The sequence below is a fragment of the Convolutriloba macropyga genome, chromosome 9 (assembly GCF_964194025.1).
Source record: "Convolutriloba macropyga chromosome 9, txConMacr16.3, whole genome shotgun sequence".
Taxonomy (NCBI): Eukaryota; Metazoa; Xenacoelomorpha; order Acoela; family Convolutidae; genus Convolutriloba; species Convolutriloba macropyga.
Window position 1 is genome coordinate 59,597,391 of NC_134476.1, and position 26,289 is coordinate 59,623,679.

Genomic DNA, 26,289 nt, shown 5'->3' on the forward strand with positions numbered 1-26,289 from the left:
TTTCAAAAGCATCAGTCTATGCTACGCTACCCCTGACAAACATATTTAAGCACCATTGAGATAGTTCAAAACTTTTTGAAAAATTGAGAAACAACGATTGTCACAAGCAACTTTAGAGCACTAAGCATCCAAAAAAAATTGATTTGCCAATTATCACCATAAGAATATCAAGAGCAACGAAACAAAAAAAATGAAATCTGCAAAATTGTCGAACAAGCTATTAGTACAAGCAACAAAACTGTGCAAAAATTGCAGCAAATCTTTTTTCCAAATTGAAAACAAAATAATGAAAAGCGAAACAAAATAATGAAAAAATGTCACATTAAAACTCAAAAATAAATAACAGTACAGTCTAACGAAATATCTTTCCTATGAAATCAGGTCTCGACAGCAGAACTTTTAGTATTGATTAAATGTGTGGCTCCTGTGAATTAAAATTTGAGAATGGATTTAAACACTGATGTAAACCAAAATAGTCCATAGATGTTACCACATTCAAAAGCCGTTGCTTACATCAAACTTCGAAATAGATCCCATTTTTTAAATTGATTACTTTGATAAGTTTCATGCACTTTTTACATTTTTCTTTAAATTAACATTTTTAGTTTTCAATTTCTACAAAACTAAGGAAATCGACAAAATTGAAATAAAAGACGCTAAAAACTTATAAGAGGCAAAGGAAATATTTGTTTCTTTTTTCGTGAAAACAAACCAATATTTCAAAAAGAGTAGTTTTAGTTCATCTCTGCGGTTCTACTTGTCCGAAACAACTAAAAAACTGCCACACTCCTGCACCACTATTTCGTCGTGCACTTACGATAAATCCACATCCCACAGTATAATTGAGAATTAATTTCAATCAAAAACTCCCAGAGGTGGCCAAATATTGGATAGTTGAGTTCAGTACAACAATCAAAATTCTTTAGGAAAAGAAAGCTGTTTTCCCTCTTTTCCTGGTGATCATTCCTGTCGCTTCTAAAGACCTTACAATTTAAGCTCTGGAAAAAAAACTAACTTTTCTTTCATCCGAAACGTTCAAATTGAACAAGAAAGATCTGTAGCTGAATTTTAAATTTTAGAAAATTTCAAACTCAATTGCGAATATAGGACACATGAAATGAAAAATTCCGGTATTAACCTCTTGCCAAACAGACAAAACTTGACTCATTTTTCGATGTCATTTTCTTCGCTACCTTTTCAATTGCTGCCCTTTTTAAACTTTAAGTTTCTCTGAAAGTCTGTTTCATATTATAAAATATTGATAACAAAATTGGTGCTTTATCTGGTAAAAGTACATCAACACGTGGGTTCCAAAATAATTGAATTTCAGTTTGAGTTTTGAAGAATTGATAGTCAAAAGAATTTTTCGTCTCAGAACTAGAAATTTTGATCAAATTGAGACGTATGTCAAAACATTCTGAGACGTATGCCACGCCAATCCTTGTCTTGAATTAGCCGTCGGAATTTAATTGTTCCGACTCCTATATACTCAAATGGGTTTTTATTGTTCAGTCAATTTTCGCCGATCGATATATTCATCGTAGAGAGTTGAGACTGGTATCATTAGAAAGCTCGTCCAGCGTAGAATATGGAATTAAACAGGTTTTTTTTAAATTTTCGTTTTCTACAGGGAGTTATCGAGGTTTAAAATTCTGAGAAAAGTAGTGAATTCACTTTGTTTTTATTCACATTTTCCGAAATTTTGCCTAAATTTTCGTCAATTTTGAACAAATTTGTTAAAATTTTTAAGAATAGTATCGTTGATTTTATTTTTAAAGACAAACAAGCTTTGTTGATTATTTTGATCTAATTTTTTTGGTCACAAATTCTGGATAAAAATTTCAAAATTCAGCCCTTTTCATCAAAATCGGCACGAAATAAGCTACTTTAGTCCACTTTGATTAAATTTGCCGGCAGTAAATTAACGCCCCTAACAAACATAAAACTTATTCTACTGATTCACCACAATAACTAACACAATGCTCATCCTACTGAATAACACTTGTCACTTTAAAACAAGAAAATGAAAAAGAACAATGAAAAAATAACTGACCAGAAAAGACGATAAAGCACGTGCTAAAAATTTTACATTGAGTTGCAAGTTTAAAAAAACTACTTTTGGCGAAAACCCATGCAATAGATTTAGTTTTATTTCGTTGAATCACTGCAAACTGAGACAAAAACCCAACACAAAATTTTCAAGTAGAATAAACGAAGGTAAAAGAAAGGAAATGAAAAACAAAACCAAAAATATTCTCTGTAAAAAAAATTTAAAAAAATTGGCCACAAATTATGCATCAATAACCATTATGCTGAACTCAAACCATTATTTCAAGAAACCTTTTAATACTACATGTGGTCAAGCGTCCACCAATCCACATTGTCCATTTATAAAAGTAAAAACGAAGAGCGAAAAAAATAGAAAAAAGTTAGAGATTAAGAAAAGTTAGTTATATTTGTCATTGAAAAGTGCACTCCATTTAATCCCACCAACCCTCTAGAAAAGCTCCTATCAAAAACTAGAACAATAAAAATTAGCAAAAAGCAGACAATCAGAAGATTTCAGCAAAAATTCGAAAAAAAACAAAAATTCGCGGAAATCTTCAAAAAAATTACTCAATTATCTTTAACAAAATGACTCAAAACTAAAATCAAAATCATCAAAACGCATCAAAAACGACTAATTTGGACAATAGGCATCCTCAAATGCTATAAAAAACTGAAAAACACAATTGGCATTTAAAAACAACTTGAAAAAAATCATAGAAAAACTTGAGCTTTTTTTATTTCACGGGAGCACATAGAAGAAAAAACGTTAATTGGAGCGAATATAGTACTGGAAAACTTCTAAAACAATAGGAAAGCCGAATGGGCTGGAAAATGTTTAAGTTTAGAAAAAAGCGAAAAACAGCAAAAAATTATGAAAAATAATTAAATAATTTTCAGTTTATTGCCATTTTTCTAAACAAAAAAAATCGTTTAAAACCTAAGAAATTGTAATCACTTGGTACCTAAAGACTCAGTAACTAATACGCGTCTATTCAAAGCCCACACAAAGCATTATAACAAAACAAAACGCAAAAATTTGCTAAAATTCGCCTAAAATTCAGCAAAATAGCTGAAAAACCATCAAAATGGTATAAAATTCTTATTAATGACCAGAAACCTACGAACCACTATTATCATCACAAAATATCATACTCAGACTTCTAAACCAAAAAAATTAACAAAAAACGGTTTTAAAAAGCCGCACGTGAACACAAAATTTCGCTCGTTTACAGAAATTTTTTTCACACCTCAATTTCTCGCTCTCTCGAAAACAGCGGAATGAACAAAAAACCACTCTCTTTTCGCTCCACTCTTCAATTTTCTTCAGCACCCAAACCACTCTAAAATTTTTCACGCGTTTCATTTGCTGCTTCAAAATTCACTCCAACTAAAGTGATTTAAAAACAGGACTTCTCCATACTCCTCTTCAAGTCGTAAAAAAAGACAGCGCCCCAATCTAATTCAAAATCTTTGAATTGTAAGAAAACAAGAGCACCGCAAAATAATTACGCTCAGCTTACAGCTTCGCAGCTATAATAAAAAGCTGAAATATGTCACTAGAGGGCTTGAAATAAAATTTTGGCGCAATTTCCGATTGAATTTTGAAAGTAAACGATCAACTGTCAATTGAGACCAATACAACAAGCATATGAAGTACGAAAAAATTAAAAACGGTCAAATACAAATTTTCCATAAAAAGTTTCACATCACTATTGAAAACAGCTCTATTGTGTACGCGAAAAAACACAGGCGATGAGACTTTTGATTACATAGAGGTCAAACAAAATTAAGTACTTCTGCCGTTACCATATACAATTGTGAAGAAATGAGAAGAATCAAATTTCAATAACTGCTTTGCGATTAAATTTATCTTCAAATCTTAAAAATTATCAAGCAATCGAAATTTTCCAGAGCGACATAATCAATTATAAAGAATAAAAAATCCCCTTCGTGCAATGTAAAGGATGTTTTGCCCTAAAAAGGCTCTCAAAATTTTAATTTTTTTCGGGCTAGAATACCCAAAAACCAAAATTCCGTCATCTGTTGCCATCGAAACAACTTGAGAACTTCTTCCCAGAAAAAGCTTAATCTGAGTTGCTTAATTACTCCTGCAATCTACTGCAATTCTTCTGAATTTCACTTTTGGGACATCCTACCAGTAACATCTCCTCATATCTAGAAATAATCATAAGCGCCACACGCCACGTATTTAACTTCACAGACCGTTAACATAAGCGATTAATGTCGACCAATTGCTCCCTCCATTTTTTAAAATTCTAACCTATTTTCAACCCAAGGAGGATAGTAGCGGCCAAGAGGTTTACTATAGGGCATTGAATCTTCAGTACGTTATGCAACCCCAGTTACAGAGCACATTTCATTACATAGTAAATCATTATGCATATGGCACTTGAGTGTGAGGGGGGCACAGACAGTAAATACTCCGGGAGTTAATGACGTTATTAGAGCTTATATAGGTCACTAGAAAGATTTAACAGTGAAAAGATGACACAAATTTGACACCATCATGACGGCTTTCAAATAGCTGAAGCTCACTTCTACAAAACAATGTTAGGATAACACTTCTCTTCAAGAATCTACAAAATTCTCTTCCAAAATTAATAAAGCATTCTGAAATGATTGAGAAATTTATAAAAACTAACTAATAAAAGAAGACAATAATGAATATTAAAAGTACTAAGAACTAAGAGGTAAACAGCAATACAACAGATCAAAGCAAATAAATAAATAGACTGCACTGATTTCAATTTGGCATTAAACTCAAATGGGAATATTGTAGAAGCACCACGCGGCTATAGATGACAATTTTGATTAAGTACATCTGAGCCCCGCAAAATATGCTGACATATTAGAGTACCGGAACCGAAGGTAAGTCATATTGAGTTTTAACAAAGACGGTGGAAATAATTACAATTATCTTCAGGCTCAATTCTGACAGATTCAAACGATTGTTTTGAAGACAAAAAATTTTCCAAAAAATCTTAAGAATGCACACATCACACCAATTTTTTTTTAAAAAAGATGTTTCTGTTTTAACAAATTGTCCAATTTCCGTAACACTAACTTTTGCGAAAGTTTTCGAAAGACTTTTACGAAATCAGTTAGTAGAATATCTTGAAAAATATGCACTCTTGAACAGAAAACAATTCGGCCTCCAATCTAGAAAGTCATCTACTGATGCTGTGCTTTACTTTATTTAAAAAAAATAGGAAATATGGAAGACAACCGCGACACGACACAGGCGCTGTGTTCTTGGACCTTGCAAAAGCTTTCAATTAAATTAGACACAAAATCTTTCTCAAGAGTTGAAAATTTCAATCTCTTAACGATTTTACTTCTCAAATCTTTTCTCACAAATCGAACACAGTGCGCAAAAATTGGGTAAGGACTTATCAGATAAAATAACTATTAATCATGGTGTTCCACAAGGATCTGTGTTAGAGCCTCTTATTTTTCTGTTATATGTCAACGATTTTTCTGAAAAACTGGAAGGTGAAAATGATATTGTTCAATTTGCGGATGACACTATTATAATATGCAAATTTGAAAGTAAAAATAATCCATTAAAAATTTTTAAAAAAACAATAGAACAAGCAGACAAATCCCTGACAGGAAATCAACTCACATTAAATGAAAATAAAGCAGAAGTTATTCTTTACAAATACTAATTCGGATCTAACTGTACTTTTAAAGGTGAAGTTATCAAACCAGCTTAAATCACCTGAACTGAAACTTAAGCAAAATGGTTAATGCAACTCGTTCTTTGTATCGTTTCAGAAATCAAATTCCTTTAAATTAAAAGTAAGAGTTGATGTTTTCCAGTCAGTTGTACTCTTTTTCTTTCAGTGGAACAGTCCTTCAAACTCTTACAGCAAAATCAAAAAACGCATAAACAGGCAAATTAACTGGGGAATAAAAGCTTGTTATTTTTGACAAAAAGTTTACCACTCCACTGATCTTCTCATTAAGGATCGTATCCTGCCAGCCTAATTGTTTATCTCAAAAGTTAGCTTAATGAAGCTACAAACAGATATAAGACACTGGAAAACATCCGAAAATATTAAAATGTTTACTATTAGTCAAAAAGCTAGACAGAACAAGAGAACAAATCAAATTATTAGACAACAGAACGAAAACGAAGTGGAGTAACAAACCTTTGATCTTGAAAAGCGTTCAAAATGAAACAAAATGCCCTCTACCAAAAAGAACTTTTAACAGTGAAACGTGCTTCAAGAATGTTTTAACCTAGTTTGTTCGATCAGCACAAGAAAGTACCCGTTAATAGACAAATAGGAGCCTTCAATTCTATTTTTTACGTAGGAGAACGAACAACCACACTTTATTATCATAGTAATAACAATACTGATACTGTGATTAATTTATTTAAAATTGAAAGCATGTGAATATCTAACTTTAGGGTTACAATAAGAATAATTTACATGTTTTCAAAAAAAAGTTCTGCTGCAGAGTTTACACCAAGTAATCCAGCCAAGTAATTAGAGGTGATCAAAACCAAACAAAAATATCAACGGAAAGTCTGATTTAACCAAAACAATCCTGACTGTCAAGCCCACTTTAGTCTTAGAAAACCTACATCAAATATCCCTTTATATGGACACAAAGTAACTAACCCAAAAACACTTTCATGAAATTCAATAGCAAATTTTCGACCCTTGAACTTTTTAATTCAGCCAAGTAAATCACCAAATTAGGAAAATAAGGACAAAAAATGAAACGTCACTGAAATTTTTCAACAGTTAACATCAATAAAATGGAAATACATTGAATATTATTACGATTAAAATAAAAAAATTGACCATCACAAGAAATCAGTCAACTGTCTACTGAAACCACAAAACAGGCATAACAAAAATAGCAAGAAAAGCTGGAATAAAATTTGAAACCATTACTTTTCTGAAGTTGCATTAAAACGATCACCGCCATTAACAAGACAAGTTTCTTAACAGAACTAAGCTAGAGGGATGACTACTGTCCTCTTTAAACTGCCCGTTCATAGACATTTTTGCGAGAAATGCCACTGAAAAATGTCAAACGTCAATTTTACCATCACTTCTGAATTACTATACATTACAAATTGAACAAGCTACTGTCCAATGTTCAAAAACAGTAGTCAGCGATCAAAAACAGAGGTAAATGTTCGAAAGGAAAAGTCAATACTCAAGTCATGAACAAACTTGCCCAGCTAAAAAAAACATAGCCGGAAGAATACCGGATACGAATCCAAGTCATATCCCGCGGAAGAACCCTCAAAAATATCTTTGCAGAATGCATCAATGCAGAGAAAACAATAATATTATGTCAAGCAACAAAAGAAAGTTTTGCCAAAATAAAATTAACAAGAAAAATTAGGAAAATTCATTTTTATCATATAGTACAAGTACACATACAAATAAAAAACGTTGTTCCATGCGATGAAAATCTAACCAAAATCGGCCAAGCGGAAATGATGTCACATATATCTATTTGAAAGAAGAGAAAATGAGAAAAAAATGAAAAGTGTGTAAATTGTCCCATTTTTTTGTCAAATATCACTGAAAGAGACACATTTATAACAAAGAGAAACTTGTATCCTTTGTAGTACACCAAGCCTACAAGCACGCGGCTTTATTTCATTAACCAATAAAACGGCACAATACAATTCAAAACGATAAAATTCAGTTGAAAAACCCTCAAATAAGCGTTAAACTCTCGTTAATTACAAAAACTTCTGAAAGCCATCAAAACAAGCCGAATTACTCTTGTCTACAATCACTCGTTGGACAACATAAACAACCTAAAACTAAAAAGCAGAAGAAAAAGAACAAAACTTCACTCGCATAGCGAAACCTTTTCACACCTACGTTATTCGCTCTCCTTCAGAAGGTATGTACAAAACATCAACTCTTTTCTCCGCTCTTCGAATTTGATCAATGGAATAATTTTTAGCTTTTTTCACTACCTGAACTTCCAGTTTCTTTGCTCGCTCACAGCCGACTGAAGAATTCCGGAAGCGACCCGAAAAATCTGAGCTCCACAATAAAACTAAATGCAACTTAAACCATTACTTTTCCTCTGCAACACTATCTCTCTCACCTCTTCAGTTTCGATTCAAAAACATGCCTAAATTTATACCAATGTCACCACGAGAAATGACGCAAAATTTCACATTTCTAAAAACAATTGATATCGTTAAAAATGGCCAGAAATCTTAGGATAGCTGATAGGCTCAAAGAAATGACATGGCTAAAAAATTGTCATTAAAGAACTCATGCAGCTTATCTTGAAAAGATGTAAATCCCCAATCACTTCTCATACCCAAAAAAGTCTTAGAAACTCAACCGAATTTTTCAAAGGAAAGAACACTTAAATTAGGGACTCAGAAAAACCAATCGACTTTGAATCACTGCAATTAAGACAAAGATAAAATCTACCTCTCTCTTGTTAGAGATATGATACACAAAATGAATTGATACTATTGCAAAAATTATATTTGTCATTGAAAAAGAATAACATTCAACGGCAAAAAAATTGTTTGAAAACAATACCTAGGCCGCAAAGTAGTATTCAATCAAATTTTTAGAGAAGGAATTCCAGCGAAGGCGCAGTGCTGCATTAAGTTGAAGGAAATCCATTGCAAACCAAAGAAAAGACAAAAATCAATCCAACAAAAAGCTTACATTTTATTTGTTAACAACTGAAAAAAGAAGAGCCAATACAATTATAGGAGCCAGGAGAACGCTAGATTCATACATTCTATAATGTTGAGAAAACAGACACATTGTAAGAAAAAACAAACAAAAATACTACTTGATTTTTGGAATTTCAGAATCAAACAAAAAATGAAGAGGAAAAACAAATACACTTCATTATTTAACTTTCTCGAGTTACAAAAAAGAAAAAAGCTATCCTCCTGTATCGATTAAAAAGTAAAAATTCCAAAACTTAAAACAAATTTGAAACAAAGAAATTGTGACAAACTCTTAAAAATAGAACTTCTGAAAAAATTCACTGAATCTCAAAAACTTAAAGCCAATAATCAATCATCAACAAAATTAAACTCAAATCCTTGATGATTCACAAAACGACTGTTTCCAGTAATAAAAACCAAAATACGGAAAAAAAACACGAAACATAGCTGGCAGATTGCCAGAAAATAGCCGCAATAGCTTCGTAGATCTGCAGTCTCAAAAAAACAGTAAAAAAGACAGACCAAAAAAATTCATCTTTTCATTGAAGGCTGATTTATTATATTTTAATCAAAAATCTGTATAAGTTTTTGCTGCCTCTATTAGCTGCTCTCAAATAACCTTCATTTAGAGTGACACACACCAATTTGACCTTATCTCTTTGAATTAAAGTAAATAAAAGTCAATTTCAAAGTGAGGAAGTCATTTTTGAGAGTGAGGTAAGTCAAGTGTGACCAAAAATGTAATCACGTGAATGAACAAAAAACTCGGTTCACTAAGAGTGAAAAATTACGTCACGCACGCAATTCAGTTGAAATTGCATGAACGAATGAACAAAAAGCAGATTTGAAGTGATTGTGACGTCATATGGTCGTAACAAAAATCGTGACGACGAAATAAAAAAACATAGCATGACAAGTCCTGACGTACAATTCAAAGAATTTCCATTCACTAAACAGAAAAACTAGACCTAGAATGGACTATGAGTGAATTGAGAGAACCATATTAAAAAAATCAGTTAAAAAAATAAGAAAAACAGAAAATCAATGTCAAAATGCCGCATGTGAACAAAAAAACCACTAGCAAGAAATGAAGATTTAATTCAAACAAAAAACTAGGCCTAGAATGAGCTGTGAATGGATTGGGAAAACCATTTAGAAAAAAACTCGATCCAAAAAATCGAAAAAAACGTAAAAATCAGAGTGAAATTGCCGCACGTGAACAAAAAAACCACTAGCCAGAAAGCGAAATTTTGTTCAAACACCATTTTCGCACTCTACTTTAAAATTAGAGCGAAAAAAATTCACGCCGCGCCGCAAAACCACTCGCTTTTTCGCTGCATTTCCTGTTTCGGCGTGACCAATATCACTACTCCAATTTGACATCAAAAATCATGAAAATGTGTGAACAGATCTTAAAAAAAAAGACAGCGCCCCAATACAATTCAAATTCTTTGAGTTGTAAAAAAACCAATAGAAGGCCAATAATAGCCCCAGCTATCGCTGTGCGGCTATTAAAAAAACTGACAAAATCATAAAAGCATATGTGCATTATTATAAAAAAACACATCACGTTATAAAGAGGCATTTAATGCGCAAAGTATCAAAATGAAGTTGCCATATGCACTAAACTTTGAAGAGAAAATCCGCTTAAAGATCCGAAAAATCGAAAAATTTGTCCAATTTGAACTTGAAACGCATTATCAGTCTCTCAAAAACAGTGTTATATCAATTTCTCAGTGTTATATCATATTATATACAGTGTTATATCATATTACTTCTTAAAATAGCATCGCATAAAAATTCATCCGCAAAAAAAACCACATTACAAACAAAAAAACTGGGCCTATTGGACGGAAAAATGCCTTAAAACGGTTATATACATGCATCATTCTGTCAAAGACACTCTTCAAAGTCGAAAAGTCATTCAATGAACGCAGCGTATCATCAGGAAACGTCACTCACTTAGAAAAAATTAGTTTACATTGCAAATTTACTCACCTTTGCCTTTAGATCAAAATACTGTCTGAACGAAAAGTACTTCCGGTAAAAAAAACCTTAAGAAAACCAATACTCTTCGGGTCGTAAAAAACTGCAGAATACCAAAACTCCTCTTCGAGTCGTAAAAAAGACCAACATGACTAATACAAGTGCGAGAGCAATTAATAATACAAAATTCTAGGATTCATAGTTGCTTTGGTCGTCCGCTATCTACTTAATTCGCTCCTTTGATAGTGGCGAAATCAGACACTGAATTTTATATTTCTATTGTTTTTTCCGGAGATTGACTATGAGTTTGGTTCCTTCCCTTAATCGCTTTCACACCAAATTTTGCTTTCATTATTCCCTTTTTCATAGTTCTACCCTCTTTCGGTACGTAGAAAACCACACAAATTTACCACATAACCCCATAAAAATATCAACTCATAGTTCAAAAAATAACAGTATGCTAACTAACTACACATTTGTGTTTAATAAACAAAAATTGAGACTATACTGCGCGTAAGTGTTAACGCGGTGATATGCAACAACATGCTCAGCGTCAATAAATTGACTAATACACAATCTGACTAATTTACGAAATAATAAGTGATCATTATAAACAGATCTATCTACTTTTTCATCAATACTGATCGACAATTTACGCAGACGGCTATATTCCTCTCGATCCTTGGAGAATTTAGAAAAATGAGAAACTAAATTTGATGACAACTTTTCTTGATGATTGGAATGCGTCGATTTTGTCGAATTTTCAGTAGCTTTATTTTCAGATATTTTAGCACTTTTGGACTGATGCGATAAGTGACTCCATGATTGGACTAGTTGGTGCAGTGAAGAGTTGCTTCTGCATAATTTTGCAACACCTGGTGGCAACGGATCCAGTCTATAGTCGCCGAACATAAACATTGAAGAATGAGGACCTTTTTCCAGTCCTAAATAGAGCAAACTGTAATAAGGAGCATTGAGATAGTGCTTGAAGGGTGTTAAAAACACTTTAGACTCAACAAGAATGACAGAGTTCAATTTGGCACTGTTAGTCTTGTCACTGACACTAGCACTCAGATAGAGGTAATATCCCACCACTATATCTTCAAATTTGGCAATTATTCGGAAATCGGGGCTGCTGGAATACAGATTGTCATAGTCTCTTGAAATAAGAGAGGCTTTAGCAACCAAGTCCGCTGAAAGATAGTATAAAGGTCCTTGACAATGAGCAGGATAGAAGCGATGTGGGAAGATATCCTGAGCAACGAAAAATTTGTTGGATCTGACTCGTTTTGGACGATCGAAAGAACCACAAAAACCTCCGTAGGCATTGTGAGATACTGTCTGAGCTAAGACAGCTCCCAACATTCTCATATTCACAAACGTATCATCGTCCACCTTTACTAAGAAGTGAACATTCCTACTTGTTGGCTTAGAACCACTCCATTGGCTGGCCCAATTTTCACTTTCAATTTGTGTAGTTTTTGTGTAGTTATTGCCGTATTGAAGAATGAAATTTGTCTTCAGACTAAGGTTGAAGTAACCCTCAATGAAGTTGCCTTGCACAATATCCTGAAACGAAGTAGGCCAAAAATGAAAATCTTAACAACCTAGCTGGCAGATTGCCAGAAAGTAGCCGCAATAGCTTTGTAGATCTGCAGTCTCAAAAAGATAGTATAAGAAACAGACCAACAAAATTCTTTTTATTAAATGCTCAGATGTTATATTTTGATTACGAAGCTGTCAAAATTATTGCTGCTTCTAATAGCTGCTCTCAAATAACTTTCAATTAGAGTGGCACTTACTCACTAGACCTATCTTCTTTAATTAAAATAAAGAAAAATTCAATTTAAGAATCAGGAAGTCATTTTTGAGAGTGAGTTAAGTCACGGGAATGAACAAAAAACATCGCTCCACTAAGACTGAAAAATGACGACACGCACAAAATTGCATCATTAAAAGAAAAATGAACAAAAAGCAGCTTTTAAGTGGTAGTGAAGGAAGTCATATGGTTGCAACAAAAACCTTGACAAAATAAAAAAAAACATCAGGACCATTCCCGTAGTACAATTCAAAGAATTTTCATTGACTAAAAGAAAAACTAGACCTAGAATGGACTATGGCTGGATTGGTGAAACTAAAATTCTATCAAAAATGAAAAGAACGAAGCGGAAATGCCCCATGTGAATAAAAAAACACATTAGCGAGAGAGCGAATTTTTGAAGCGAAAATGCCCCATGTGAATAAAAAAACCCACTAGCGAGAGAGCGAATTCTTGTTCATTTATCATTTCCTCAACCTATTTATAAATTAGAGAAAAAAGTTTCAGCGTGACCAAAATCACTACTCCAATTTGACTTCAAAAATCATGAAAATGTGTGAACAGATCTTTAAAAAGAAGACAGCGCCCCAATACAATTCAAATTCTTTGAAACGTAAAAAAACCAAGAGAAGGCCAATAATAGCCACATCTATCGCAGTGCGGCTATTAATAACAAACTTAAGTCGAAAGAATTGCTGTCCAACGACTAGTGGGAGCTGGAACATATTGTATCCAACTAAAATGGTGGCTAAATTCGTTGACAGAATAAAAAAGACAGCGCCCCAATACAATTCAAATTCTTTGAAGCGTAAACAGAAAACAAGAGAAGGCCAATAATAGCACCAGCAATGGCTCTGCGGCTATTAAAAAAATAGCCTGCATATTGCCGAAAAATAGCTGCCGTTCACGCGCTAGACGCACCTCGGGATTGAAACGGAAAAAGAAAAAAAGGAGAAATTGACACAATTTTTCCTAAGTTTCGAAAATGTTCAGTGTGGTTTCAGCTAGATTCCAAACCTACACTTACTTCAGCCTCTAAACAGAAGGCTATTATGCTTAATACTAATATCAGCTAGCAATCACTCGTATGAACTTTGATAACCTTATTCAAAAAGCCTTAACCGGGCTTTCACCCGTTTCTTTTGATTTTCCACTTTTGACATTCACTGCATTCAGTAAATTACGTAATTCAATGCCTGAAAGAAGTTAAAATTCAATCAGTTGAAAAGTGACTGAAGTAAGTCAGAAGTCAAACGTGAAAATCGTGACTTATGTAAAACGATAAACGTAACCAAAAGTAAAGAGAATTTTTTAAAAAAGGAGAGCGCCTAAATAATAGCCGCTTGGGAGGCTTACGGCGGCTATTAAAAAGAGAACACATCTTGAAAACAGATAGTTTCAAAGTCCTGGAAAGTATTAGCTTTGAGGTGGAACAAAGAAAACGAATGAGGTAATCCCTATTAGCATCCTATAAGACCTGTACCCAATAAGATTAAATGATAAAACATAACGAAAAGCAAATGCCCAAAAAACGTGCTTAAACTTTTTGAAAACAAATCGTGTAAAAGTCACAAACATAACTCACTAGCGTCGGGCGAATTGCTCTCAGACGACCGGTGAGCAGTTGGCTTCGTCAGTAGCTAGCCATGGTTTAGTTTGATTCGACTCTGTAACTAAGTTTTCTAGCCTTTTTAGTAAATAAATCAAACAAACTGATATTTTAAAAATTTACAAATTGCAAAATTTAAAAGAAAAGCTTTTAATTCGCAGTGAAAAGGTTAAAACAAATTGTTGTCACTGGAGTTATGTCAGGTTAGCCATCTGCAAGACTAGAACAAATTCCTTACCAAGTAATGATCGTTAAACTCAGAAAAGGAAAAAATCAAAATTTTAAAAACAATCGCAAATTTTAACAAAATCTTGCTTAAATTCAAGATAATAAAATCTTCGAAACCATTTAATAGTCTCATTATTTATAAAGAGAAGTTAGCAGTAAGTCAGTCACAGATAGTCTATACACGATAGAATTGATAGAATTGGCGAAACATATGAATCGAAATACAGAGAGCCACATAAGTAAAATCTAACCTGTCGCAACAGCAGCGGAACAAACTATTCAAATATAAAATTAATAGCAAAAACAAAAATGTATAACAATTAATAATGGAAATTAAACATCTGATCAAAGAAATAACAGCAGGAACCACTCGAGGTGATGGCCGAACAAAACAGCAACATATGAATAATAAACACTCAAAGTCAGTCTGATATATCCCAAGACAGGTAAGAGCACAGTCTGAAAACAAAAAAGCCTTTTTGTACCTTCTCATTTAATTATGTCTAAAACATAAACAAATATTTTCTCAATTAAAATGAACTTTCTTTCGATAAACCAAACTAATTCGAATTACGAGTTCATTTTCAGGATAAGTTAAAACTACTGTACAATTGCTTTAAAAAAATTGCTCAAATTTGTCATATTAAAAAATTGAAAGCTGTTCCAAGGCAAATAATATTTTTTGAGTATCTTAATATCAAACCCTTAAGGACGTTTGACTGCAAATGGAAAAACTCGAATAACAAAAAGAAAGTCAAAAAATGAAAGATTTTGCACGTTTTGTCAAAAAATGCATAAATTCGTAATGTTAAAAGGTTGAAATCACTCCACTACCCCTAGAAACTGCCTATTGAAAGTCCTAGAGGAGGTTCCTTGACACCTAGGGTTGAACGAACTGAAAAAATGACAACAGTGAACTGGGGCAACAGCGCGGTGGGGTGGCAATAGAGGAGGGGTCAACAGTGGGGGTGTCTCAACCTCTAAGAACCTCCCTTCACACCATAAGTATAAGTCTCAAAAATATAGCTGGTAGATTGACAGAAAATAGCCGCAATAGCTTCGTAGACCCGCAGTCTAAAAAAACAGTGAAAAAGACAGACCAAAAAAAATTGTCTTTTCATTAAAGGCTGATATGTTACATTTTAAATATTAATCAGTAGTTTTTGCTGCCTCTATTAGCTGCTCTCAAATAACCTTCATTTAGCGTAGCACATATTCACTTGACCTTTTCTTTGAATTATAGAAAAGAAAAGTTAATTTCAAAGGGAGGAAGTCATTTTTAAGAGGGAGTAAGTCACGAGTGACCAAAATTTTAATCACACAAATGAACAGAAAGAACTCGCTCCACCAAGAAAGAAAAATGACGTCACGCACGCGTTTCAGTTGAAATTGCATGAACGATTGAACAAAACATAGCAGGACAAGACCTGACGTACAATTCAAATAACTTTCATAGACTGAAAAAAAACTAGAACTAGAACGGACTATGAATAAACTGAGAAAACCATTTCCAAAAAAAAGATAAAAAATTTTCAAAAAAACAATCAATGTCAACGTGCCGCGTGCGAACAAAAAACTACTAGCAAGACCTGGAAATTTGGTTCAAACAAGAAACTAGGCCTAGAATGAACTATGAATGCATTTGGAAAACAATTTAGAAAAAATCCTATCCAAAAAATCGAAAAAACAGTAAAAAACAAAGTGAAATTGACGCATGTGAACAAAAAACCTCTAGCAAGAAAGCGGATTTTTGTTCAAACACCGTTTTCTCACTCTACTTTAAAACTAGAGTGAAAAAATTTCACGCCGCAAAACCACTAGCTTTTTCGCTCCACTTCCCGTTTCGGCGTGACCAAAATCCCTACTCCAATTTGACTTCAAAAATCGAAAAATGTGTGAACAGATCTTTAAAAAAAGACAGCGCCTCAATACAACTCAAATTCTTTGAATTGTAAAAAACCAAGAGAAGGCCAATAATAGCCCCAGCTATCGCCGTGCGGCTATTAAACAATAGCAATAAAATGATTGTAATTCTAATGACAAAACGGTAGCAAGTAGCTGCTGCACATGTAATTGCTAGACCCGTTATCCTATGTTGAAGTAGGATAACCACTCCTATTATTCCATATTTAATTGGTATAAAACCCTATTACCCAATAATTAAAAGACCACCGATCATCCTATATCCACTTCTTCCTTTTGGTTACTCAAAAGAAGAATACATTCCCGTTATTTAGATAACTTTCCGACATCTTTTTCCATCTGTAGTGGACCATTTTGACAACTTATGTGAGAATTGTTATAGAAATTTCGAAAATTAACCTTTCTAAGTAAAAGATGCAAACTAAGCCAATAATGCCTATTGTCCAACTCAACTGCTGCATCACAATTTTTGCTTTCATAGCCTGAACACTTCCCAGTGACAAATTTCACTTCAAATTTTACAAAATCCAACTGATCTCTATTGAATCTCTCAACAATTCCAGGATAATTATACATTGCTACAGGTGCTCCTTGTTTGTAAAACTGACCCCAATTTATTCGGTGTGCCCATGTCTCTCTAATAACATTGCGCAAGTTTGAGCTCTGCGGTCTCGTGACGACCAACACTAGTACACGGGTGACTGGTCTAACCGCTCTGAATCTTGAAAAAAAATACTCCAATTCACGGTAACTAAATTGCTCCAGCTGACTAGATCTCATTCTAACGATATTTTGTTGTTCCTCTGACATCTCAGAATTCGAATACATGAATAATAAAACAATATATGTGAAAAACACGGTAACTGATACGATATAAAGTATATTTCTTTTACGAAATCTGTAAAAGTTATCCTGACCACAAAACATATGTGTGGCAATAGCTGCTATGTATAATGCCTCAGGTTACAATATTCCTTTGCAGTAATGTCTCCGCATCAGTTGACTAGGCAGGTATTTTTTAAAGATAAGTTAGCAGTAGGTCAGTTCAGACAGTCTCTACACGATAGAATTGGCGAAACATATAAATCGAAATACAGAGAGCCACATTAGTAAAATCTAACCTGTCGCAACAGCAGCTGAACAAACTTTTCAAAAAAAATTAATAGCAAAAACTAAAATGTATAACAATTAATAAATTAATAATGGAAACTAAACATCTGATCGAAGAAATAACAGCAGAAACCACTCGAGGTGATGGCCAAACAAAACAGCAACATAAGTATAATAAACTCTCTAAGTCAGTCTGACATCCCAAGACAGGTAATGCTGACCGGTAAGAGTAGTCTGAAAGCAAAAAATCCTTGTTTGTACCTTCTTATCTAAATATGAGTAAAACATTATAAAGAAATAATTTCTCAATTAAAATGAACTTTCTTTTCTCAATTAAAATGAACTTTTTTTCGATAAACAAACAAATTCGAATTTCGAGTTCATTTTGAAAATGGTTAAAACTGCTCTGCAATTGATGAAAACGAGCTAACATGTATTTACATCGTATATCATTCGGACACTTCCCACTCTTAAGTCTAAGCCTAAAGCACAAGGTTTCAATATAAAGCAAGTCAATCCGCGTTTATAACGCAAGCCAAGCAAATCAAACAGCAGCATACGAATAATAAACACTCAAAGTCAGTCTGACATATCCCAAGACAGGTAAGAGCACAGTCTGAAAGCAAAAAAAACCTTGTTTGTACCTTCTCATCTAAGTATGTCTAAAACATTATAAATATTTTCCCAAATAAAATGAACTTTCTTTCGAAAAACCAAACAAATTCGAATTACGAGTTCATTTTCAGGATAAGTTAAAACTACTGTACAATTGCTTAAAAAAATTGCTAAAATTTGTCATATTAAAAAATTGAAAGCTGTTCCAACGCAAATAATATTTTTTGAGTATCTTACTATCAAACCCTTAAGGATGTTTTCTGGCCACTGCATATGGAAAAACTTAAATAATGAAAAGAATGTCAAAAAATGAAAAATTTTGCACGTTTTGTCAAAAAAATGCATAAATTCGTAATGTTAAAATGTTGAAATCATTCCACTACCCCTAGAAACTGCCTATTAAAAGTCCTAGAGGAGGTTCCTTGACACCTGGTTTTGAATAAACTGAAAAAATGACAACAGTGGACTGGGGCAACAGCGCGGTGGGGTGGCAATAGGGGAGGGGTCAACAGTGGGGGTGTCTCAACCTCTAAGATCCGAGCTTCACACCACAAGTATAAGTCTCAAAAATATAGCTGACAGATTGCCAGAAAATTAGCGCAATAGCTTCGTAGACCCGCAGTCTAAAAAAACAGTAAAAAAGACAGACCAAAAAAATTGTCTTTTCATTAAAGGCTGATATGTTATATTTTAAAAATTAATCAGTAGAAGTTTTTGCTGCCTCTATTAGCTGCTCTCAAATAACCTTCATTTAGCGTAGCACATATTCATTTGACCTTTTCTTTGAATTATAGAAAAGAAAAGTTAATTTCAAAGGGAGGAAGTCATTTTTAAGAGGGAGGTAAGTCAAGTGTGACCAAAATTTTAATCACACAAATGAACAGAAAGAACTCGCTCCACCAAGAGCGAAAAATGACGTCACCACTAGCTTTTTCGCTCCACTTCCCGTTTCGGCGTGACCAAAATCCCTACTCCAATTTGACTTCAAAAATCGAAAAATGTGTGAACAGATCTTTAAAAAAAGACAGCGCCTCAATACAACTCAAATTCTTTGAATTGTAAAAAACCAAGAGAAGGCCAATAATAGCCCCAGCTATCGCCGTGCGGCTATTAAACAATAGCAATAAAATGATTGTAATTCTAATGACAAAACGGTAGCAAGTAGCTGCTGCACATGTAATTGCTAGACCCGTTATCCTATGTGGAAGTAGGATAACAGCCCTATTATTCCATGTTTAATTGGGATAAAACCCTATTACCCAATAATTAAAAGACCACCGATCATCCTATATCCACTTCTTCCTTTAGGTTACTCAAAAGAATACATTCCCGTTATTTAGATAACTTTCCGACATCTTTTTCCATCTGTAGTGGACCATTTTGACAACTTGTGAGAATTGTTATTGAAATTCCGAAAATTAACCTTTCTAAGTAAAAGATGCAAACTAACCCGATAATGCCTATAGTCCAACTCAACTGCTGCATCACAATTTTTTCTTTCATAGCCTGAACAATTCCCAGTTACAAACTTTACTTCAAATTTTACAACAGCCAATTGATCTCTATTGAATCTCTCCACAATTCCAGGATAATTATACATTGCTACAGGTGCTCCTTGTTTGTAAAACTGACACCAATTTATTCGGTGTGCCCATGTCTCTCTAATAACATTGCGCAAGTTTGAGCTCTGCGGTCTCGTGGCGACCAACACTAGTACTCGGGTGACTGGTCTAACCGCTCTGAATCTTGAAATATAGTACTCCAATTCCCGGTAACTAAATTGCTCCAGCTGATTAGATCTCATTCTAACGATATTTTGTTGTTCCTCTGACATCTCAGAATTCGAATACGTGAGTAATAAAACAATATAGGTGAAAAAGACGGTAACTGCTACGATATAAAGTATATTTCTGTTACGAAATCTGTAAAAGTTATCCTGACCACGAAACATATGTGTGGCAATAGCAGCCATGTATAATGTCTCAGGTTACAATATTCCTTTGCAGTAATGTCTCCGCATCAGTTGACTAGGCAGGTATTTTCTAAAGATAAGTTAGCAGTAGGTCAGTTCAGACAGTCTCTACACGATAGAATTGGCGAAACATACAGAGAGCCACATCAGTAAAATGTAACCTGTCGCAACAGCAGCGGAGCAAACTTTTCAAAACATAATTAATAGCAAAAACAAAAATGTAGAACAATTAAATAAAGTTATACTGAAAAATAAACATATGCTCGAAGAAATAACAGCAGAAACCACTCGAGGTGATGACCAAACAAAACAGCAACATATGAATAATAAACACTCAAAGTCAGTCTGACATATACCAAGACAGGTAAGAGCAGTCTGAAAGCAAAAAAACCTTGTTTGTACCTTCTCATCTAAGTATGTCTAAAACATTATAAATATTTTCCCAAATAAAATGAACTTTCTTTCGAAAAACCAAACAAATTCGAATTACGATTTCATTTTCAGGATAAGTTAAAACTACTGTACAATTGCTTAAAAAAATTGCTAAAATTTGTCAAATTAAAAAACTGAAAGCTGTTCCAAGGCAAATAATATTTTTTGAGTATTTTACTATCAAACCCTTAAGGACGGTTGACTGCAAATCGAAAAACTTGAATAAGGACAATAAAAATCGAACAAAAATTGAAAACAATTTTTATCAAGAAAATTGCAAAAATTTGTGAAAATATAAATTGAAAACTATTCCATGGCCACTAAAAGCTTTCCCGTAACTTATTTTCAAATCCTGGAGTCGGTTTTCGGGCCCCTGAAGCCGAAAAACCTGAATACTGACAATAAACGTCAAAAAAATTTTGAAACGTTTTGTCACAAAAATGCTGAAATTCGTGATGTTATTAAAACCTTAGAAAACATTCCATTATATCTACAAAGTATGCAGTAAGCTACAACTAAACCCTAGAGGAGGGTCTTTGGCTCTTGATGTTGAACAACTTCTGGCCCCTGAGGCTAGATAAACTTGAATAATGAAAATAAATGTTGAAAAAATCGAATAAAAATTGCAAGTTTTGTAGAAGATATGCTAAAATTTGTGATGTTAAAATGTTGCCATTAGAAAATCCATGAACTTGGAACAAAGATAACATTTTCCGAAAAAATCAAAAATATATATATCAAAAAATTGCTAAAGCTGGAGTCATTAAAAATTGATAACCATTCAATTAGCTCTTAAAACTATGCGACAATTTCTCGTCAAACATTGGAGGAGGTCCTTAGAACCCCGGTGCAGGAAAAGATGATAAAAACTCAAAGACCCAAAAAACTTGAAAATATTGCAAATGTTTTTTAAAAATCATTGATAGCAAAATCCTGAAAAACTTTGATTACACCTAGAAGCTAAGCAGTAACCTATAATCAATTCCTATAGGAGCTTATGTGACTCTTGAGGCTGGACATACCTAAAAAATGTCAAAAGAAATTCAAACTCGAAAAAAATAAGTTTTAACAAAAAAAATGCTAAAATTTGTCATATTAAAAAATTGGAAGCTGTTCCAAGGCATATAATATTTTTTAGTACTTACTATCAAACCCTTAAGGACGATTTCTGGCAACTGCAACTGGAAAAACTTGAATAATGAAAATGTCAAAATATGAAAGATTTTGCACGTTTTGTCAAAAAAATGCTAAAATTCGTAATGTTGAAACCACTCGACTACCCCTAGAAACTGAGCAGTAACCTATTAAAAGTCCTAGAGGAGGTTCCTTGACACCTGGTTTTGAATGAACTAAAAAAATGACAACAGTGGACTGGGGGCAACAGCGCGGTGGAATGGCAATAGAGGAGGGGTCAACAGTGGGGGTGTCTTCAACCTCTAAGAACCGCCCTACACACCATAGGTATGAGTCTCAAAAACATAGCTGGCAGATTGCCAGAAAATAGCCGCAATAGCTTCGTAGACCCGCAGTCTAAAAAACAGTAAAGACAGACCAAAAAATTTGTCTTTTCATTAAAGGCTGATATGTTATACTTTGAACAATAATCAGTATAAGTTTTTGCTGCCTCTATTAGCTGCTCTCAAATAACCTTCATTTAGAGTGACACATATTCAATTGACCTTTTCTCTTTGAATTATAGAAAAGAAAAGTCTATTTCAAAGGGAGGAAGTCAGGCGTGATCAAAATCCACGAGTGAGGAAGTCAGAGTGAGGTAAGTCACGAGTGACCAAAATTTTAATCACGCAAATGAACAGAAAGAACTCGCTACACCAAGAGCGAAAAATGACGTCACGCACGCGTTTCAGTTGAAATTGCATGAAAGAATGAACAAAACGTGGATGTGATGTCATATGGTCGTAACAAAAATCTTGACGAAATAAAAGAAAACATAGCAGGACAAGTCCTGACGTACAATTCAAAGAATTTTCATAAACTGAACAAAAACTAGACCTAGAACGGACCATGAGTGAACTGAGAAAACCATTTCCAAAAAAAAAAATCAGATGAAAAATTAAAAAAAAAAACAGAAAATGTCAACGTGCCGCATGCGAACAAAAAACCACTTGCAAGAACTGGAAATTTGGTTCAAACAAGAAACTTAGCCTATAATGAACTATAAATGCATTTGGAAAACCATTTAGAAAAATCCGATCCAAAAAATCGAAAAAACAGTAAAAACCAAAGTTGAATTGACGCATGTGAACAAAATACCACTAGCAAAAAAAGCGAATTTTGTTCAAACACCGTTTTCTCACTCTACTTTAAAATTAGAGCGAAAAAAATTCACGCCGCAAAACCACTCGCTTTTTCGCTGCATTTCCTGTTTCGGCGTGACCAATATCACTACTCCAATTTGACTTCAAAAATCGAAAAATGTGTGAACAGATCTTTAAAAAAAGACAGCGCCTCAATACAACTCAAATTCTTTGAATTGTAAAAAACCAAGAGAAGGCCAATAATAGCCCCAGCTATCGCCGTGCGGCTATTAAACAATAGCAATAAAATGATTGTAATTCTAATGACAAAACGGTAGCAAGTAGCTGCTGCACATGTAATTGCTAGACCCGTTATCCTATGTGGAAGTAGGATAACACCCCTATTATTCCATGTTTAATTGGGATAAAACCCTATTACCCAATAATTAAAAGACCACCGATCATCCTATATCCACTTCTTCCTTTAGGTTACTCAACAGAATACATTCCCGTTATTTAGATAACTTTCCGACATCTTTTTCCATCTGTAGTGGACCATTTTGACAACTTATGTGAGAATTGTTATAGAAATTCCGAAAATTAAACCAGTAAAAGATGCAAACTAACCCGATAATGCCTATTGTCCAACTCAACTGCTGCATCACAATTTTTGCTTTCATAGCCTGAACACTTCCCAGTTACAAACTTTACTTCAAATTTTACAACAGCCAATTGATCTCTATTGAATCTCTCCACAATTCCAGGATAATTATACATTGCTACAGGTGCTCCTTGTTTGTAAAACTGACACCAATTTATTCGGTGTGCCCATGTCTCTCTAATAACATTGCGCAAGTTTGAGCTCTGCGGTCTCGTGGCGACCAACACTAGTACTCGGGTGACTGGTCTAACCGCTCTGAATCTTGAAATATAGTACTCCAATTCCCGGTAACTAAATTGCTCCAGCTGATTAGATCTCATTCTAACGATATTTTGTTGTTCCTCTGACATCTCAGAATTCGAATACGTGAGTAATAAAACAACATAGGTGAAAAAGACGGTAACTGCTACGATATAAAGTATATTTCTGTTACGAAATCTGTAAAAGTTATCCTGACCACGAAACATATGTGTGGCAATAGCAGCCATGTATAATGTCTCAGGTTACAATATTCCTTTGCAGTAATGTCTCCGCATCAGTTGACTAGGCAGGTATTTTCTAAAGATAAGTTAGCAGTAGGTCAGTTCAGACAGTCTCTACACGATAGAATTGGCGAAACAAATAAATCGAAATACAGAGAGCCACATCAGTAAAATGTAACCTGTCGCAACAGCAGCGGAGCAAACTTTTCAAAACATAATTAATAGCAAAAACAAAAATGTAGAACAATTAAATAAAGTAATAATGAAAAATAAACATCTGCTCGAAGAAATAACAGCAGAAACCACTCGAGGTGATGGCCAAACAAAACAGCAACATATGTATAATAAAGTCTCTAAGCCAGTCTGACATCCCAAGACAGATAATGCTGACCGGTAAGAGTACAGTCTGAAAGCAAAAAATCCTTTTTTGTACCTTCTTATCTAAATATGAGTAAAACATTATAAAGAAATAATTTCTCAATTAAAATGAACTTTCTTTTCTCAATTAAAATGAACTTTCTTTCGATAAACCAAACAAATTCGAATTACGAGTTCATTTTGAAAAAGGTTAAAACTGCTCTGCAATTGAGCTAACATGTATTTACATCGTATATCATTCGGACACTTCCCACTCTTAAGTCTAAGCCTAAAGCACAAGGTTTCAATATAAAGCAAGTCAATCCGCGTTTATAACGCAAGTCAAGCCGACACCTTGCCGATAGGATTGCACATCATCAAAAAAATTCTGCGATTGTGGTTGTAGAACTTCACATGTAACAGCGATTCTTCAAACCATAATTTTTGCTCATATCTGAATATTTGCCCAGCCGATTCACGTCTACATGTTTCATGAACGAATCTGGTTTTTTAAAGTATCTTTTCTGTTATTTTTCGGTATCTTGAAAATTGATGGCAGTCGGACATGGTCTTCACGCGCATCCGACCGTACAAGGTCGAATTCGGTTAATTTTATGAGCAAAACTATTCAATGACTGGTCCTCCGAGTTGAGAGAAATAAAGACAACGTCAATAAGCAGACTTTATTTTGAAAATTGATGTACAGACTTGAGACTTAACAATTTTACAGACACCTCAGAGGAAGCAACGTGCACAGTTGCATATCTACAAGAAAAAGAATTGTCAATATAAAACTTTCTTACGAACGTTTTCGAACTCTGAGTTCATTGTAAGGTTATAAACACAAAATGCTAAAATGAAAAGCCAGAAAATGAAAAGGAAATCACTAAAATCACTCATTCAAGGAAAGTTAAGACGAAATTTTACATATCTACAGTCTTATCTATAAAATTTTACATCTGAGTAATTATATATTTTCGATTTGATGTAGCAGATGCATACCGACATGTTTTTTTATTAAAAACCTACATAAACTGCTTTAAACTTACTTTCATTTTGTTCATTTGTAAAATTTAATTTCGTTTCATAACGTGTCCTACTTTCAAGTTGGATTTTTATCTCCAAACTAAGCTTTCAGACAGATAAGGGTGTAGGGTTTTGTGTTATGAAAAAGAGCACGTACGCAGAAAAACTGGAAACAGTATTAGACTGCGAACAGTTCGGAAAACTTGAAAAGAGTTGTGATATTATCGTAATGAAAAATGAAAAAGAACTGCAAGGGAAGATACCGGTTACGGTTTACGAAGATTTAAGGTCCACTGGAGCACAACCGGCAAAGCTGTATGGATTAGCAAAAGTACACAAAAAGGAAACCTCTCTGAGACCTGTTCTCTCGATCCCGGGAAGTTGTTACCATAAACAAAACAAGTTTGTAAAAGTTTCTAAAAGTCCCTTTTCCAAAAGATCGAAGGAGCTAACATAGAAACTAACACCAATGACGCACGAAATACTTTGGAGCAAATAAAACTTGAAAAAAGCCGAAAAATCCTATCATTAGATGTAAAAAGTTTATACAGCAACGTTCCCGTAAAGGAAGCCATTAATATTGCCCTGCGATTGCTTTATGCTAGGGACGATAACCCAGACATACCTAGAACAACAACGAAACGTCTGCTTGAATTAGCCGTCATCAACGTCAATTTCAAATGCAATGAAAGTTGGTACTGTCAAAAAGACGGGTTGGCAATGGGTGCGTCATTGGCAGTGATCTTGGCAAACCTTTGGATGAAATCGTGGGAGCCACAACTGAAATACAGACATCTAAAAGTAAAACGAACACACAATCTAGCACGTGTCGCAATTGCTAACACCGTGTGACAAAACGTTCCAGGGGGGTTTGAGTGTGAAATTTGCAATAGATGGTTCCACGCAAGATGTCAGCAAATCAGTAACACAGAATATGATAGCATGGAAAACCTGTTCTGGATGTGATCACTCTACCGTAAAATTGATAGGACTGACATTAACCATTCGTCCGAAACAAAAGTTTTTCTTAGATACGTCGACAACATTGTGAGAACA

The 26,289-nt window shown here is 34.0% G+C and overlaps 1 protein-coding gene across 3 annotated transcripts; it reads right to left on the reverse strand.

Moving 5' to 3' along the window:
* Nucleotides 1-11,097: 11,097 nt before the first annotated feature.
* Nucleotides 11,098-25,433, reverse strand: LOC142345893 (uncharacterized). 3 transcript variants are annotated; one of them, XM_075398339.1, is made up of 3 exons: nt 25,391-25,433; nt 23,335-24,256; nt 11,100-12,313 (listed from the first exon to the last, which is right to left on the reverse strand). In XM_075398339.1, exons 2-3 carry the CDS (start codon nt 23,854-23,856, stop codon nt 11,213-11,215), a joined length of 1,623 nt encoding a protein of 540 aa, XP_075254454.1. In that variant the 5' UTR covers nt 23,857-24,256; nt 25,391-25,433; the 3' UTR covers nt 11,100-11,212. The 3 variants fall into 3 exon arrangements, with proteins under 3 accessions (XP_075254455.1, XP_075254454.1, XP_075254453.1); XM_075398340.1 differs by lacking the exons at nt 23,335-24,256; nt 25,391-25,433 and adding an exon at nt 19,499-20,136 and having other exon boundaries at nt 11,098-12,313; XM_075398338.1 differs by lacking the exon at nt 25,391-25,433 and having other exon boundaries at nt 23,335-24,377.
* Nucleotides 25,434-26,289: the final 856 nt, after the last annotated feature.